We start from the raw sequence: 11,483 nt of genomic DNA on the forward strand, positions 1-11,483 counted from the left end.
CCGGCGTGAGGCCAGAAGGCAGAGGCCGAGGGCAGGGAAGGGAAGGGGCTCCTTCAGAGGCCCTGACAGAAGTGCTCAAGCAGCTGGGCAGTCGGACAGTTTTGCTCTACAGCTGCCTCCCGGCCCCACGTCCTTGTGGCCGGTTACAGGGTATGGACACGTGTTCTCACGTCCAAGAAGCAGGGAGCTCAGGATCGCAGGGTCCCAGAGAGTCCACGTTAGCAGAACGTTCTCCCAAGAGCCCACCACGGCCACCAAGGTGGGCATCCCTTGGATGCCTTCCCCTCGTAGAAAGGTGCTCCCCCCACCCCAGGGGGTCAGCAGGGGCGCTGCCACCTCCTTTCGCAGTGGAAGCCCGGCTGCCACCGACAGGCCAGGGGGCAGGATGGACGCAGGGTCAATCAGAGGCCTTCTCGGGGACACAACCCCAGAAGGGTGACGGTGGGACAGGTGGCACCGGCCCGTCAGAGCCGTGTCTCCCCGTGGCCAGAGCAGCTGGAGGGCAGAGGAAGGCGGGAGGTGGCCTAGCCCGGGGTCCCCGAGCCCGGGGCCAGCTGTCCTCAGCTCACCCGCCCTTCCAGCCGGTAAAGCCCTGCTTCTGCTGTCACGGGCTCCAGCGAGGCGTCCTGCTCCCCTGAGGAGTCTTGCCCAAGCTCCCAGAAGTCTCCCTTGCCCCCACTCGTCCCGAACCCTCAGGTCTGGGGACGGCGGCAGCTCTGGTGGCAAGGCGGGGGCAGGAGGCCCCGTGTCGGGGGGAGGGGGGGATGTGCCAGGCACCCCCCGCGGGGCGGGGGCGGGACGAGGAAGGTCTCCGCGGCGCGCTGTCGGGGGGCCCAGGCGCGCCCCGCACCGCGTACCCTTCCGCCACGGATGCCACCCGGCAGGCTGGGAGCCATCACGCCCACCCGCTACCGCGAAGGGCGTCTAAGCGGACGAGCGTGTTTCACTCGGCTTGCCGACACACACCTGCGCCCACATGCGCGCTCGCAGAGACTTTTGGGGATTACAACATTCGCCGGAAACTGCAAGAACGAAAATGACCCTGCAAACGACGGCAGCTCTTTTTTTTAATTGAAGGGCAAAAGTCGGTCACATTTGGAGATCAGCGGGCCTCACGCAGATGGTTAAAACCACCCTCTTTCTTGGTCAACCGTCTCCTAATTTCATGTAATGTCCACCCGTTCCTTAGAACCACCTGAAACTGTCCTCTGAGGAGATCGGCCACACCCCTAGGTGACGCGGGCGCGACCACACGCACTGCCGGAGGGCGTCTCACTGGATATCATCGTCATCAAAGAGATCTTCAAAATCTATATAAATGAACAAAACCACGCATTAATGGGGCACATGAGGCAAACAACTGAGAAAACAACTTCACGATGAATTACACAGACGTTCAAAACAGGGAGAAAACAGTACACGATCGAAGGGACCCCACGACCGACTCCATTTTATCCCAAGGTCAGACAGTCCCAGGGGACACAGGAGTCCAGAACGCATCTCTAATCCCCTGCGTCGGTGACAATCAAGAAAGCGCACACAGGCGGAGGTGAGCTGCTGCAGCTGGAAGGCCGCCAGGAGACCCCACCGCAAGGGGAACGCAGAGGGCAGGCGGGAGGAAGGTGCTAGAGCGGTTGTCTCTAAGGGAGTCTGGAGAAACTGAGCCCTTCCTACTGGAAGAAGCGCTACAAACTCCCAGCGCCCTGCCTGCCGCGATGGGCGGTCATCGTCTCCGTGTCTATGCGTTTCCTAAACCCGCTACCAAGGGCACACCTTGCTGTCACATTGGGGAAAGGATATCAAAGAGCCCCGTGTAGTACCGGGCGTTCAAAACGGTGCAGGATAAACAGTGAGCTACAAAGAGGGCAGTGGAAAGCCCCAGTCACGTCTCCGCACATCCAGGCTGTCACAGGGAAGGTGCTGTCCCAGAGACCTCCTGCCCGGCTGTGTCCCCGCCGCACCGACCTGAGCGGTCCCACACCTGGGCTGGCCTGTGGCCTACAGCTCCGAGCACTTTGTCCCCAGCCCCCAGCCCTAGCTAACTCGTCACACCCTCCAACCTCTGCTGGGGTGTCACCCCCCCGATAAACCACCCTCCGATGTGCTCCCAGAAACAACGCCACCCGCCTCTGGCTCTCGTCACGACCGCCCCTACGTGCCGTCTTGTCTAACACTCCCCTACTTTGCAACACAGTGAGTGAAGAGGGCAAGCCTTGTTCATGGTCTGAACCCCAGAGCCCAGGCGGCAAGAGGACAGAGCCTCTGCTCGAGCAGCGAGAAGGACTCAGAAGAAACCCCATCCAAACGCTCACGGCGTCCTCGCAGTAACACGTGGGACCGCCACAACCCAATGGGCGGCGTGCACCTCGCAAGCTGTCGGGGGCAGGCTGACGCAGCGTGGGGCTCTTCTGCGCTCCTTCCCTTTCTAGCCCTGGCCCAGAGGGAGGAGGCCACACTGCTCGTGCCGCTCCGTGCTCCCGCGGCAGAGCAGCCCAGGTCCCTCCCAGATACTTCCTTGGCAGAATTAAAGGGCTATTTTTAGAAACCACGTGAGCTTGAACACAGCCAACTGTCTGTAAACCCACAAGACGCGTGGGACCTTGCAGGAGATCACCACATGTGGGAGCAGGTCGGGTGGTGTCAGGGATCACCCCACCCTGCTTGGGGTAAGGGCCCCCGAGATCACCCCACGTGAGCGAGGGCTTTCACATGGCGCTCTGGAGAGCGTAGAGAAACGGGGTCCGGTCCTCACGGCTGGGGGGAGCCCAGATGCTGCCTTGGGAGCGGCCCGACTCCCCGGGAAGACTGGCTTCTCTTTTCAGACAACTTGCTAAGAAGATGCCAGATAAACTACCACGGCCTCGGACTCCGAGGTGGGGTGGGGGTGGGGGTGAGGGAGCGGGGTTGGTGCATCAAACCAGTGTGGCCAGATCGCATCCCAGCTGCCACTAACTAGCGACAGAAGGTCTTCGGAGCAGCGGGCGCCCAGATGAAAGAAAGGTGACAAGGAGAGAAGATCGCACTGAACCCTCCGAGGAAGATCCCCCTCGTGTTTCCGTTTACGATTCAAACCCTTCGTGTGAATTAGTACATTCTGTAGGAACAAGGCCTTGGGAAGTCGGAACACAGAGAAATGCCCCCGTGACACGCGGGAAAGTGTCACATCAACTGTTTCCACCACGCTTACCACCCATGCGCCTGGTAACTAGCGCTAAAGCTCTTAAATACTAGTGAGTCCTGCCCTCAGAGACAAGGGAGGGGACAGCCGGTGTCGCTGTGCTAAGGGAGCCGACCAACCAGAGCCCAGGGACACAGGAAAGGAAAGGAAACCAGCTGTCAGGATGCAGCAGAGAGGAGAAGGCAGGATGGGGCTCCCACACCCGTGTCCGAAGTGTGGCTGCAGCTCAAGTTCAACTACTGGAGTGCAAGTAGGCATTTTTACGCTACTTGTGTAAAAACACACTACAACCGGGGCAATTTTACGCTACTTGTCCTCCCGAAGAACAAGGCTGACAGCCAGCGCTGACAGCCGTGCTGTCACCTCCTACGCACCGCGCCGCGCCTGAGAACCGCACACAGCTGGGCTTCCCTGTCCTCTGACCCCAAGCACTCTCCTCACAAAGCACCCCACTTACAACACACAGAGAGACATTCGATTAGACCCGGGACCCCCGATCCCGGCGTCCTTACCGTTAAAAAAGTCGGCATGAACTGCCTTTTCGTTGGCTGCCAAATCCATCAGGAGCCCGGTGCTGCCTCCGGCCTGGGAAAGGAAAGGTGAGAACACGTCAGTGCTGTTTTTCGAGAGAAGCCACGCCCCTCCAGGGCAGGGGAAGGTGAGGGAGGGAAAGGTGCCCAGGTGGGAGTCAAAATTTAGTTCCAGGCAAAGGAAGTGGGTGGGAGGGGCAGCATCCCGAGGAACCATCTTGAAGGTCTCCTTGATTCCTCCTACTTGTGAGACAGAATCCTGCTGTCGCCCTGAACACCACCACGTCTCTGCAGGCCTGGAGTAGAGGTTCTAATTGCCCATACGATGTTGCCACAGAGGCCCGGCCAAAACTGTGCAAAACTGCGCCTGACGAGCTCTCTGCCCCACACTGCCTCCTGCTTCTTCTGGGAATTAAACTGCTTCCCTTGGGAAAGTGGCCTGCTGACCAGGGGCTCGGTGGGGTGCCGTCACAGGACCTCCCACCGCCACAACTTCGGGGGCAGGAAAATCGTGCCACAGCCGAAGTGGGGCAATCTGATGCCCTCAGGATTCAGGGTGTCTGTGAGAGTCCCACAGTGAGGGCAGAGCACAGGCCCCCGCCCACAGGTCTCCGCTGCCACCCCCCGCGTTCCCAGGCTGTCTGCCCTACCTTCCCCAGGCTCCCTGGAGCTGAGTGTCTCCCACCTTCCTCTTCGTGGCTGTTGTCAGTAACCCAAACCCAGGAGAAAAGCCCAAGATGCTCTCCTCTCTCCTCAACCTCCCTCCCCCTTCCCCATGGCCAAGTAAGCCCTGCAGATTCCACCAATGACAGACTCTGCTGAGTGAGTCCCGACTCCCACCTACAGGTGTCACCTTCGTTCAGACCCTCCTCAAGGCTTCCGTTCACAGCATTCCACTCTCCCACCTCCAAACCCAATCCCCAAACTCTCCAGAGTGACCTGCTAGGAAGCAGATTGGAAAAGAGCCCTCAAGTGAGTCCACACTGCCTAGGGAAATGCCTTTAACAAAGGACTGAGAAGCTGGGGTTCGGTGGCAGTGCTTCAAGGGTGGGGTGCAGGGCTCACCCGACCGGCACAGCTACAAGCCACTTGGTGACCCAGCCCCGCCCCCTTTTCCAGCTGCAATCTCTCCCCGAGCTCAGGCACCTTACAGCCTGCTGGACTCGGCTCCTGCCATGACTTCCTCTTCCACCACGACTAGTTAGCAAACACTATGCCTTCAGCATTCGCCCACAGTCAGCTGCTCTCCTAAACCCGAGCCGGGCCACCCCAAAGCCGGGAGGGCGCCTCCATCAGGGCACTCGCGACTCTATTCCACTTAGCGTCTGCAATCAGCTTCGGCCATGCCTCTATTTCAGGGATCACGGACTCAGGGTCTGTCCCCCCAAGCTTTGAGAAAGGGGAAATGAGGCCCAGACATCGATGGGGCGGACCTGACACTTCGAGCTGGGCCGCGGCGCTACCAGCTCACCAACACCGCCATCAGCCGAGATCACCCCGTGGCCAGGACGCAGTGAGACGAAAACGCAAGACCCCTTCGTAACCTGCACGACTGCAGGAGAACAGGGTCACCGTGCAACACACACATGTCAAGCGCCCATTCCCCCGGCTCCCTAGGCCGACGGCCGCGTCTTTCCCGACCACGGCTTCCCAGCCTGGCTCCAGTCGTGCCTCCTGCCGGACAACACGGACCCACGGCCGGGGACCCATCCTCACACCCGGCCAGCACGCAACCCGGAGCAAAGCCCCGAGCACAGGCCCGAACTCCGGCCTGTCGTCCGTAGCGCTCGCCGGGCCCGAGGAGCCGCAGGCCGGCTGCCAGCCGCGCGGGCTGGAGGACGCCACGGCCCAGGGCAGCGCCCGCCCGCCGCACGCTGGCTCCCGGGGCGCCCGCTCGGACGGGGGTGGGGCCCGCGCAGGCCGCCGTCCCCGCCGCCCGCCCCGGCCCCCTGCCCGCGGCCGCCCCCTCACCTCGTCCAGGTCCACGTAGGGCCCGGCGCCCTCGGGGAACATCTCGTCCACCGCCGGCTTCATCTCGCCTGCGGCGTCTCCCGCGTCCCCGGCCCACTTCCGGTCCGCCTGACGCCTCTTCCGGTAAGCGCCGGCCGCGGTGCGTCTAGACGCCGGAGGACCGCCGACTCTATGGTCTCCCGCAGGCCCGTCGGCGCAGAGGGGAGCTGAGCGCACGGAAGGCTCGGGCCACGGGGCCTGGCACAGAGCGGTGCCCAAGAGATGCCCGTTAAAGAATGTGCGTGTTCAGAAAGAGACGGGCGGTTGCCAGAGGGGCGGGGTGAGGGGTGGGCGACAATGGGGAGGGGACCAGGAGAGACACACTCGCAGCTCCCAGGTGCAGGTGTGCGGAATGGAAAGTCCAGCCTGGGGGCGCAGCCGACGACACCGTAATAACATGGCATGGGGACAGAGTGTGTACAGTTGTCGAATCACTATGTTGTACACCTGAAACGAATAATATTGTACATCAACTATACCTTAGAATGAAAGAATGTGAATGGTCAATGCAGTGAAGAGGCAACCCACCGGATGGGAGCAAGTATTTACAAGTTACATACACATATATGAACATATGTACACATACATACACACGTACACATATGGTAAGGGATTAGTATCCAGTATATATAAAGAACCCACAAAACTCAACAGCAACAAATCCCAATTCAAAATGGGCAAATGACTTGAATATACCTTTCCCTGAAGTAGATGTTCAAATGACCAGTAAGCACATGAAAAGATGCTCAACACCATTAAACATTAGGGAGATGCAAATCAAAACCACAATGAGCTACCACCTCACGCTTATTGGAACAAACACTATTTAAAAACCCAGAAAATAACAAGTGCTGGAGAGGACGAGGGGAAATAGGAACACTTGTGTACTGCTGGCAGGGAAGGGAAATTGTGCAGTTGTCACGGAAAACAGTGTGGGGGAGCCTCAAAAATTAAACATAGAAATGCCATATGATCCAGCAGTCCCGCTCTGGGTGTATCCCCAAAGGAAGTGAAAGCAAGGTCTTCATGAGATATTTGCACACCCATGTTCATAGCAATTCACAATAGCTAAGTGTAGAAGCATCTCAGGTCTTCATTAATAGAAGAATGGCTGAGCAAGATGTATTCTGTACATACGTAAGATGGAATACTATTTAGCCATAAAAGGGAAGGAAATTCTGACACCTGCTACAACATGGATGAAGCTTGAGGACATTATGATCAATGAAAAGAGATGTCATACAAATTCTGTATGATTCTGCTTACAGAAGGTCCCTACAATAGTCGGATTCACAGAGATGGAGACCAGAAGGGTGGGCACGGGGGGCTGGGGGAGGGGCTGGGCAGTCAGTGTCTAATGGGGACAGAGGTTCAGTTGGAGAAGACGAGAAAGTTCTGGAGATGGATGGCGCTGACGGTTGCACAACAATGTGAATGTGCTTAAAAATAGTTACAGTGGTAAATTTCATGATATGTCTATTTTATCATAATTTTTAAAGCATGTGAATGAGAGAAGGGGGTAGGAGGGAAGGGGCAGGAAGGGGAAGGGTGGATGGGAGGAGGGCATAAGATATCAGAGCTAGACTTTGGAAGCAGGTAGGCTTGGGGGCTAGTCTGCAAGAAAAGTGGAGGAGGGGAAGGGTGGGGCAGGGAGACAGGGAATGAGCCTGAGGGGGCTCATTCCCTCAGGGAATGAGGGGGACTGTGGCCTGAGTAGGCAGCGTGGGGACCAGGGAAAGGTGAGGAGAGACGGGGAGTATGGTTGAGCCTCAGAAATCACCGTGAACATGAATCACTCTGAAGTACCCCAGCAAAAGACAAAGGAAGCCACTACTCCATGGTCAGCAACAGGCGTCTCTTCCGGGTAGTTTCAAAACATGGGAGCCCCTATTCCCATAGAGGAGTGAGATCTCCCAGGCACTCCTGGCCTTTCTCCACCTCTGACTTCTGGAACTACCTTCTGGAACTATGGCAATTACACTGTTTGCACATCTTGGCTATTGTGAGTAGTGCTGCACTGAGCCTAGGAGAGCAGATAGCTCTGGAGGACCGCTTCCCCCCTGCATTCCAGGGGACCTGCAGCCCCTCCCAGGGACACAGTCCTCCCTGCACTTCGGGGACCCACAGCCCCTCCCAGGGACACTGTCCCCCCTGCGCTCCAGGGTACCTGCAGCCCCTCTGAGGGGCACTGTCCCCCTGCACTCCAGGGGACCCCTTCCCCCCTGCACTTCCCCCCTGCACTCCAGGGGACCCGCAGCCCCTCTCAGGGACACTATCCTCCCTGCACTCCAGGGACCCACAGCCCCTCCCAGGGACACTGCCCCCCTGCACTCCAGGGGACCTGCAGCCCCTCCCAGGGACACAGTCCTCCCTGCACTTCGGGGACCCGCAGTCCCTCCCAGGGACACTGTCCCCCCTGCACTCCAGGGACCCACAGCCCCTCCGAGGGTGTGTGACTTCAGCTATTAGGCGACAAGTACAGCAAAGCCCCGAGTCAGAGCCATGGTTCGCTTGTTGAATAAGACAGTAAATGTGGCCTGACTGGAGCTGTTTCTCGAAAGAAAACCACCAGCGTTTGTGTGACTCAGGTGAGGAATTTATTGAGCTTGCGGCCAGGGATCCAGGCTGGTGCTCAGTCCTGCTGATAGGGGACGTGGAACCCCAGGGTGGTCCCCAGGGGGAAGTGAGCGAAGAAGGTGCGGGCCAGGTCCTCCAACTGGGGGTAGGCTCCCAGGGTCTGGAAGTACTGTACATAGTTCCAGAAGTCAGAGGTGGAGAAAGGCCAGTAGGGCATGGCCGGTGGCTCGGCATAGGGGTCTGAAAGACACAACCACCTGCCTCAGGGGCTGTCCCCGCTCGTCCTGCCCCGAGGCCGCCCCTCCACTATGCCTTAGGGCAGGTGGCCGGTGCCCGGCAGCCCCATGCAGTGAGGGGACCCTCCCAGCTGGACGCCAGGCCCCGGGCTATCCCTGATCCTCTGTGGCAGCATCCCGGAGCCTTGCCATCTGGACAGCGACCTGGGTTCTGCCTCTCGGGACTCATGGTCTGAGGGGACAGCTCAGGGGGAGGAGAAGAGGGAAAAGGAGGACAAGGAGGGAGGGGGCGGGAAATCTGGCCCCTGTTCTGGAGACGCTGAGGATGGGGGAGCGTCCCGGTGGGATTTCAGACGAGGCCACGGCCCCCAGCCCTGGAATCCAGATGCCGCTGCCCTGGGGTCGGACTCGGTGGGAGGGCCCTGGGGTGAGTCCGGTCCGAGGGCGAGGACGCGAAGCCTCGGGAGTTCAGAGGGTCTCTCCTGCCCTGTGCAGCCCCAGGTGGCTGGAAGGCAGGGCCCGGGGAAGAGACTCAGTCCCTCTGCTTGCACAGCTTGGCCTTGAGCTGACCCAGGCTCCTGCTTCCTTCGTTGGGGATAAGAAGCCAGCTCCCACCCAGCTCCCTCTTCTGACTCCCCCCCCCACCCAAACACACACCAGAAAAGGCCAGGAGGACAATACAATACCTCCCTCCTCCTGCACTGGCTTGGCTCCTGCAGAGGAAGAGAGAGCAGTCACCCTGGAGAACCCCCAAGGGTAGGACCCCACCGCACATGAGCTGCCCAAGCGGCCAGGGGGATGGCACGAGGGACAGAACCGCCACTCACCCGCCAGAGGTCCCAGCAGGAGGCAGAGGGCCACCCCTTGCACCAAGCAGGCCTTCATCTTCCCCAGGTGCATCTTCCACCAACCGATGGAGCTCCGGTCCCCCTGAAGCACGAGGACCCCAGAGGGTGAGACCAGCCGCCCCTGAGGGCCCCGGCTTCCTCCCAGCACCCCTGCACCGGGCAGCTCCCTGGAAAACATCTCTGGAAAAAGGACAAGCTCTGAGTGTTTTCACAGCAATTTCAGTCTCAGTGGCTTCAGACGGTGGTCCTGAGGCTGAGCCCACCACCCCTTCCCGCCCCCGTGGCCGGCGGCGACCCCACACCTGCCCCCCGCAGAGGTTACTGGGATCTTGTTGTTCAGCCTCAGCCAGAACGGGGCCAGGAGTCTGCCGCCAGCACGCAGGCCCCTCTTTATAAAAGGCCAGAGACAAGGAGGCAGACGTCACCTACGTGAGCTGTCAAACCGAATATTTCATCCCTGGCCAGAGCACTGAGGGCTTCTGTGACCTTGTTGGCAGCGGGACCTCGAGAGTCCACTTGTGGGAACCTGATCCAAGGATCAGATCCGGAGAAAAACATCCCTGCACAGGCACTGCTAGGATCTCCAGGACTGAATTCAACACCAGTACTCAGACGCGATTTCCTCTCCACCGGATAGAAAGACGTTCTGAGTCTGACACTGAGGCTGAGGTCCCCCCTTACAGGAACAAGGTCATCACAGAGCGGCCCCTGGGGGGACAGGCAGGCAGGCAGGCAGGACAGGACCCTCGGGGAGCCAGGAGCAGCCTCAGCTCAGCACCCCCCGCCCCCGCCGACGGGACATGTTGAGCGCAGTCCATACAGGAAGTGTGGGCATCCAGCCCCGCTTTGCATCTGCAGACTAGAGCCTTCCGGCTCACGCACGACGATTAAGTCTATTGTCCGGAAGGCAGCTGTCTGGCCCCAGGGACACCATGGCGACTCCTAGCGTCTCCAGACCACTCTGATTACCCCTCAGGGCTGCTCCTCAAGACTGCGGCCATGCCTCCTGGCCCTGCCCACGGGGTCCCATCGCCCACTGAATCCACACAGCTGGGGGCACAGCGTGTGGTCTGGCTGGTGGCGAGTGGCAGAGAGCAGGTCTTCCGTGATGGATCCAGCCAACACACACCTGGTCTCCCCAAGTCTTTGGGCACCTGCCCGGACCCGGGACCAGCCTCCCTCACGGGCCATCTTTGCGCAAACGGCTAGAACCGCTCCCGGCCTCCTGCGAATCCAGAGGATCCTCTGCCAAGTGGGCCCAGGCCAGCACTCCTGTCATCTGCACCCTGATCTACCCCATGTATGTTCCCTGGGCTTTGGGCGCCACGTATGGGCGTATGTGGACCCTCCTGGGGACACACGTTGTGCCTCGCTTTCTAAGTCACATCTGAGCCTCAGGGTCTGGTCACGATTGGGGGTGGGGTCCTCAGGAGGATTAGCAGCCCCTGGCGGACGACAGCTCTGGGGGGACTACAGGTTTTTCAAGCACGGGGGACTAACCCGCCAGATAGGGAGGAAGGACACTTCTGCTGGCAAAGGAGACGCAGCTGAATGTAGGGGCTCAGGACCCCAGCTTCATCGGTCTCCCCACACGTCCCCGTCCAAGTGATAAGAGACTCATTCCTACCCAACAAACCCTAACCTTCACAAAAGATGGCCTAAGAGAGCAGAAGTTCAACTTTCCTTGTGAGTTTCAGACCCACCAGCTTAGACCTCGGGTTTTATTTTCAGAAATCTGGACTCCTCGCCTGCAAGACGTAATTCTTTTAGGGCAATTGTGTCAGGGTCCCCAAGACCACCCAGCTCGGTGATTCACTGGGCCCCCCCCCCCCCAGACTCAGCACAGGCCGCGCTCCCGGCTGGGATTCACAACACAGAAATGGTAGGGCGCGCAGGAAGGGAGAAGTCGGGGGAGCAGGCCTGAGCTCCGGGGGGCCCTCCCTGTGCACTCACACAGGCCACCACCAGATGCCTGAGAGAGACGCAGCGCCCGGGGTTTTAATCGGGGGCTGGGCACGGGGCCCCCTGGGCCTGGCGTAGATTCCGGATGCCCAGGCGGAAGCGGGTGCTCAGCTCAAACCACGCCGCACAGACCGCACAGAAG

General features: G+C 59.7%; 2 protein-coding genes across 3 annotated transcripts; both read right to left on the reverse strand.

The window, feature by feature from the left end:
- Positions 1-1,043: 1,043 nt before the first annotated feature.
- COPS9 (COP9 signalosome subunit 9) lies at positions 1,044-5,812 on the reverse strand. The gene is made up of 3 exons (XM_045482352.1): positions 5,680-5,812; positions 3,691-3,763; positions 1,044-1,310 (listed from the first exon to the last, which is right to left on the reverse strand). Exons 1-3 carry the CDS (start codon positions 5,740-5,742, stop codon positions 1,273-1,275), a joined length of 174 nt encoding a protein of 57 aa, XP_045338308.1. The 5' UTR covers positions 5,743-5,812; the 3' UTR covers positions 1,044-1,272.
- Positions 5,813-8,292: 2,480 nt separating this feature from the next.
- Positions 8,293-9,790, reverse strand: OTOS (otospiralin). 2 transcript variants are annotated; one of them, XM_045482350.1, is made up of 4 exons: positions 9,682-9,789; positions 9,359-9,461; positions 9,218-9,244; positions 8,293-8,535 (listed from the first exon to the last, which is right to left on the reverse strand). In XM_045482350.1, the coding sequence occupies exons 2-4, from the start codon at positions 9,429-9,431 to the stop codon at positions 8,351-8,353; spliced, it is 285 nt and encodes a 94-aa protein (XP_045338306.1). In that variant the 5' UTR covers positions 9,432-9,461; positions 9,682-9,789; the 3' UTR covers positions 8,293-8,350. The 2 variants fall into 2 exon arrangements, with proteins under 2 accessions (XP_045338306.1, XP_045338307.1); XM_045482351.1 differs by lacking the exon at positions 9,218-9,244 and having other exon boundaries at positions 9,682-9,790.
- Between the last annotated feature and the right edge of the window lie 1,693 nt (positions 9,791-11,483).

Source organism: Leopardus geoffroyi, chromosome C1 (assembly GCF_018350155.1).
Source record: "Leopardus geoffroyi isolate Oge1 chromosome C1, O.geoffroyi_Oge1_pat1.0, whole genome shotgun sequence".
NCBI lineage: Eukaryota > Metazoa > Chordata > Mammalia > Carnivora > Felidae > Leopardus > Leopardus geoffroyi.

Excerpts from the sequence above, each read along its gene's own strand:
- COPS9 (XM_045482352.1), bottom strand. The coding sequence starts at position 5,742 with ATGAAGCCGGCGGTGGACGAGATGTTCCCCGAGGGCGCCGGGCCCTAC. Across the intron at positions 3,764-5,679 it reads CCTACGTGGACCTGGACGAG|GCCGGAGGCAGCACCGGGCT; the intron begins GTGAGGGGGCGG and ends TTCCTTTCCCAG. Across the intron at positions 1,311-3,690 it reads TCATGCCGACTTTTTTAACG|ATTTTGAAGATCTCTTTGAT; the intron begins GTAAGGACGCCG and ends TCATTTATATAG.
- OTOS (XM_045482350.1), bottom strand. The coding sequence starts at position 9,431 with ATGCACCTGGGGAAGATGAAGGCCTGCTTGGTGCAAGGGGTGGCCCTC. Across the intron at positions 9,245-9,358 it reads CCTGCTGGGACCTCTGGCGG|GAGCCAAGCCAGTGCAGGAG; the intron begins GTGAGTGGCGGT and ends CTTCCTCTGCAG. Across the intron at positions 8,536-9,217 it reads GCCAGTGCAGGAGGAGGGAG|ACCCCTATGCCGAGCCACCG; the intron begins GTATTGTATTGT and ends TGTGTCTTTCAG.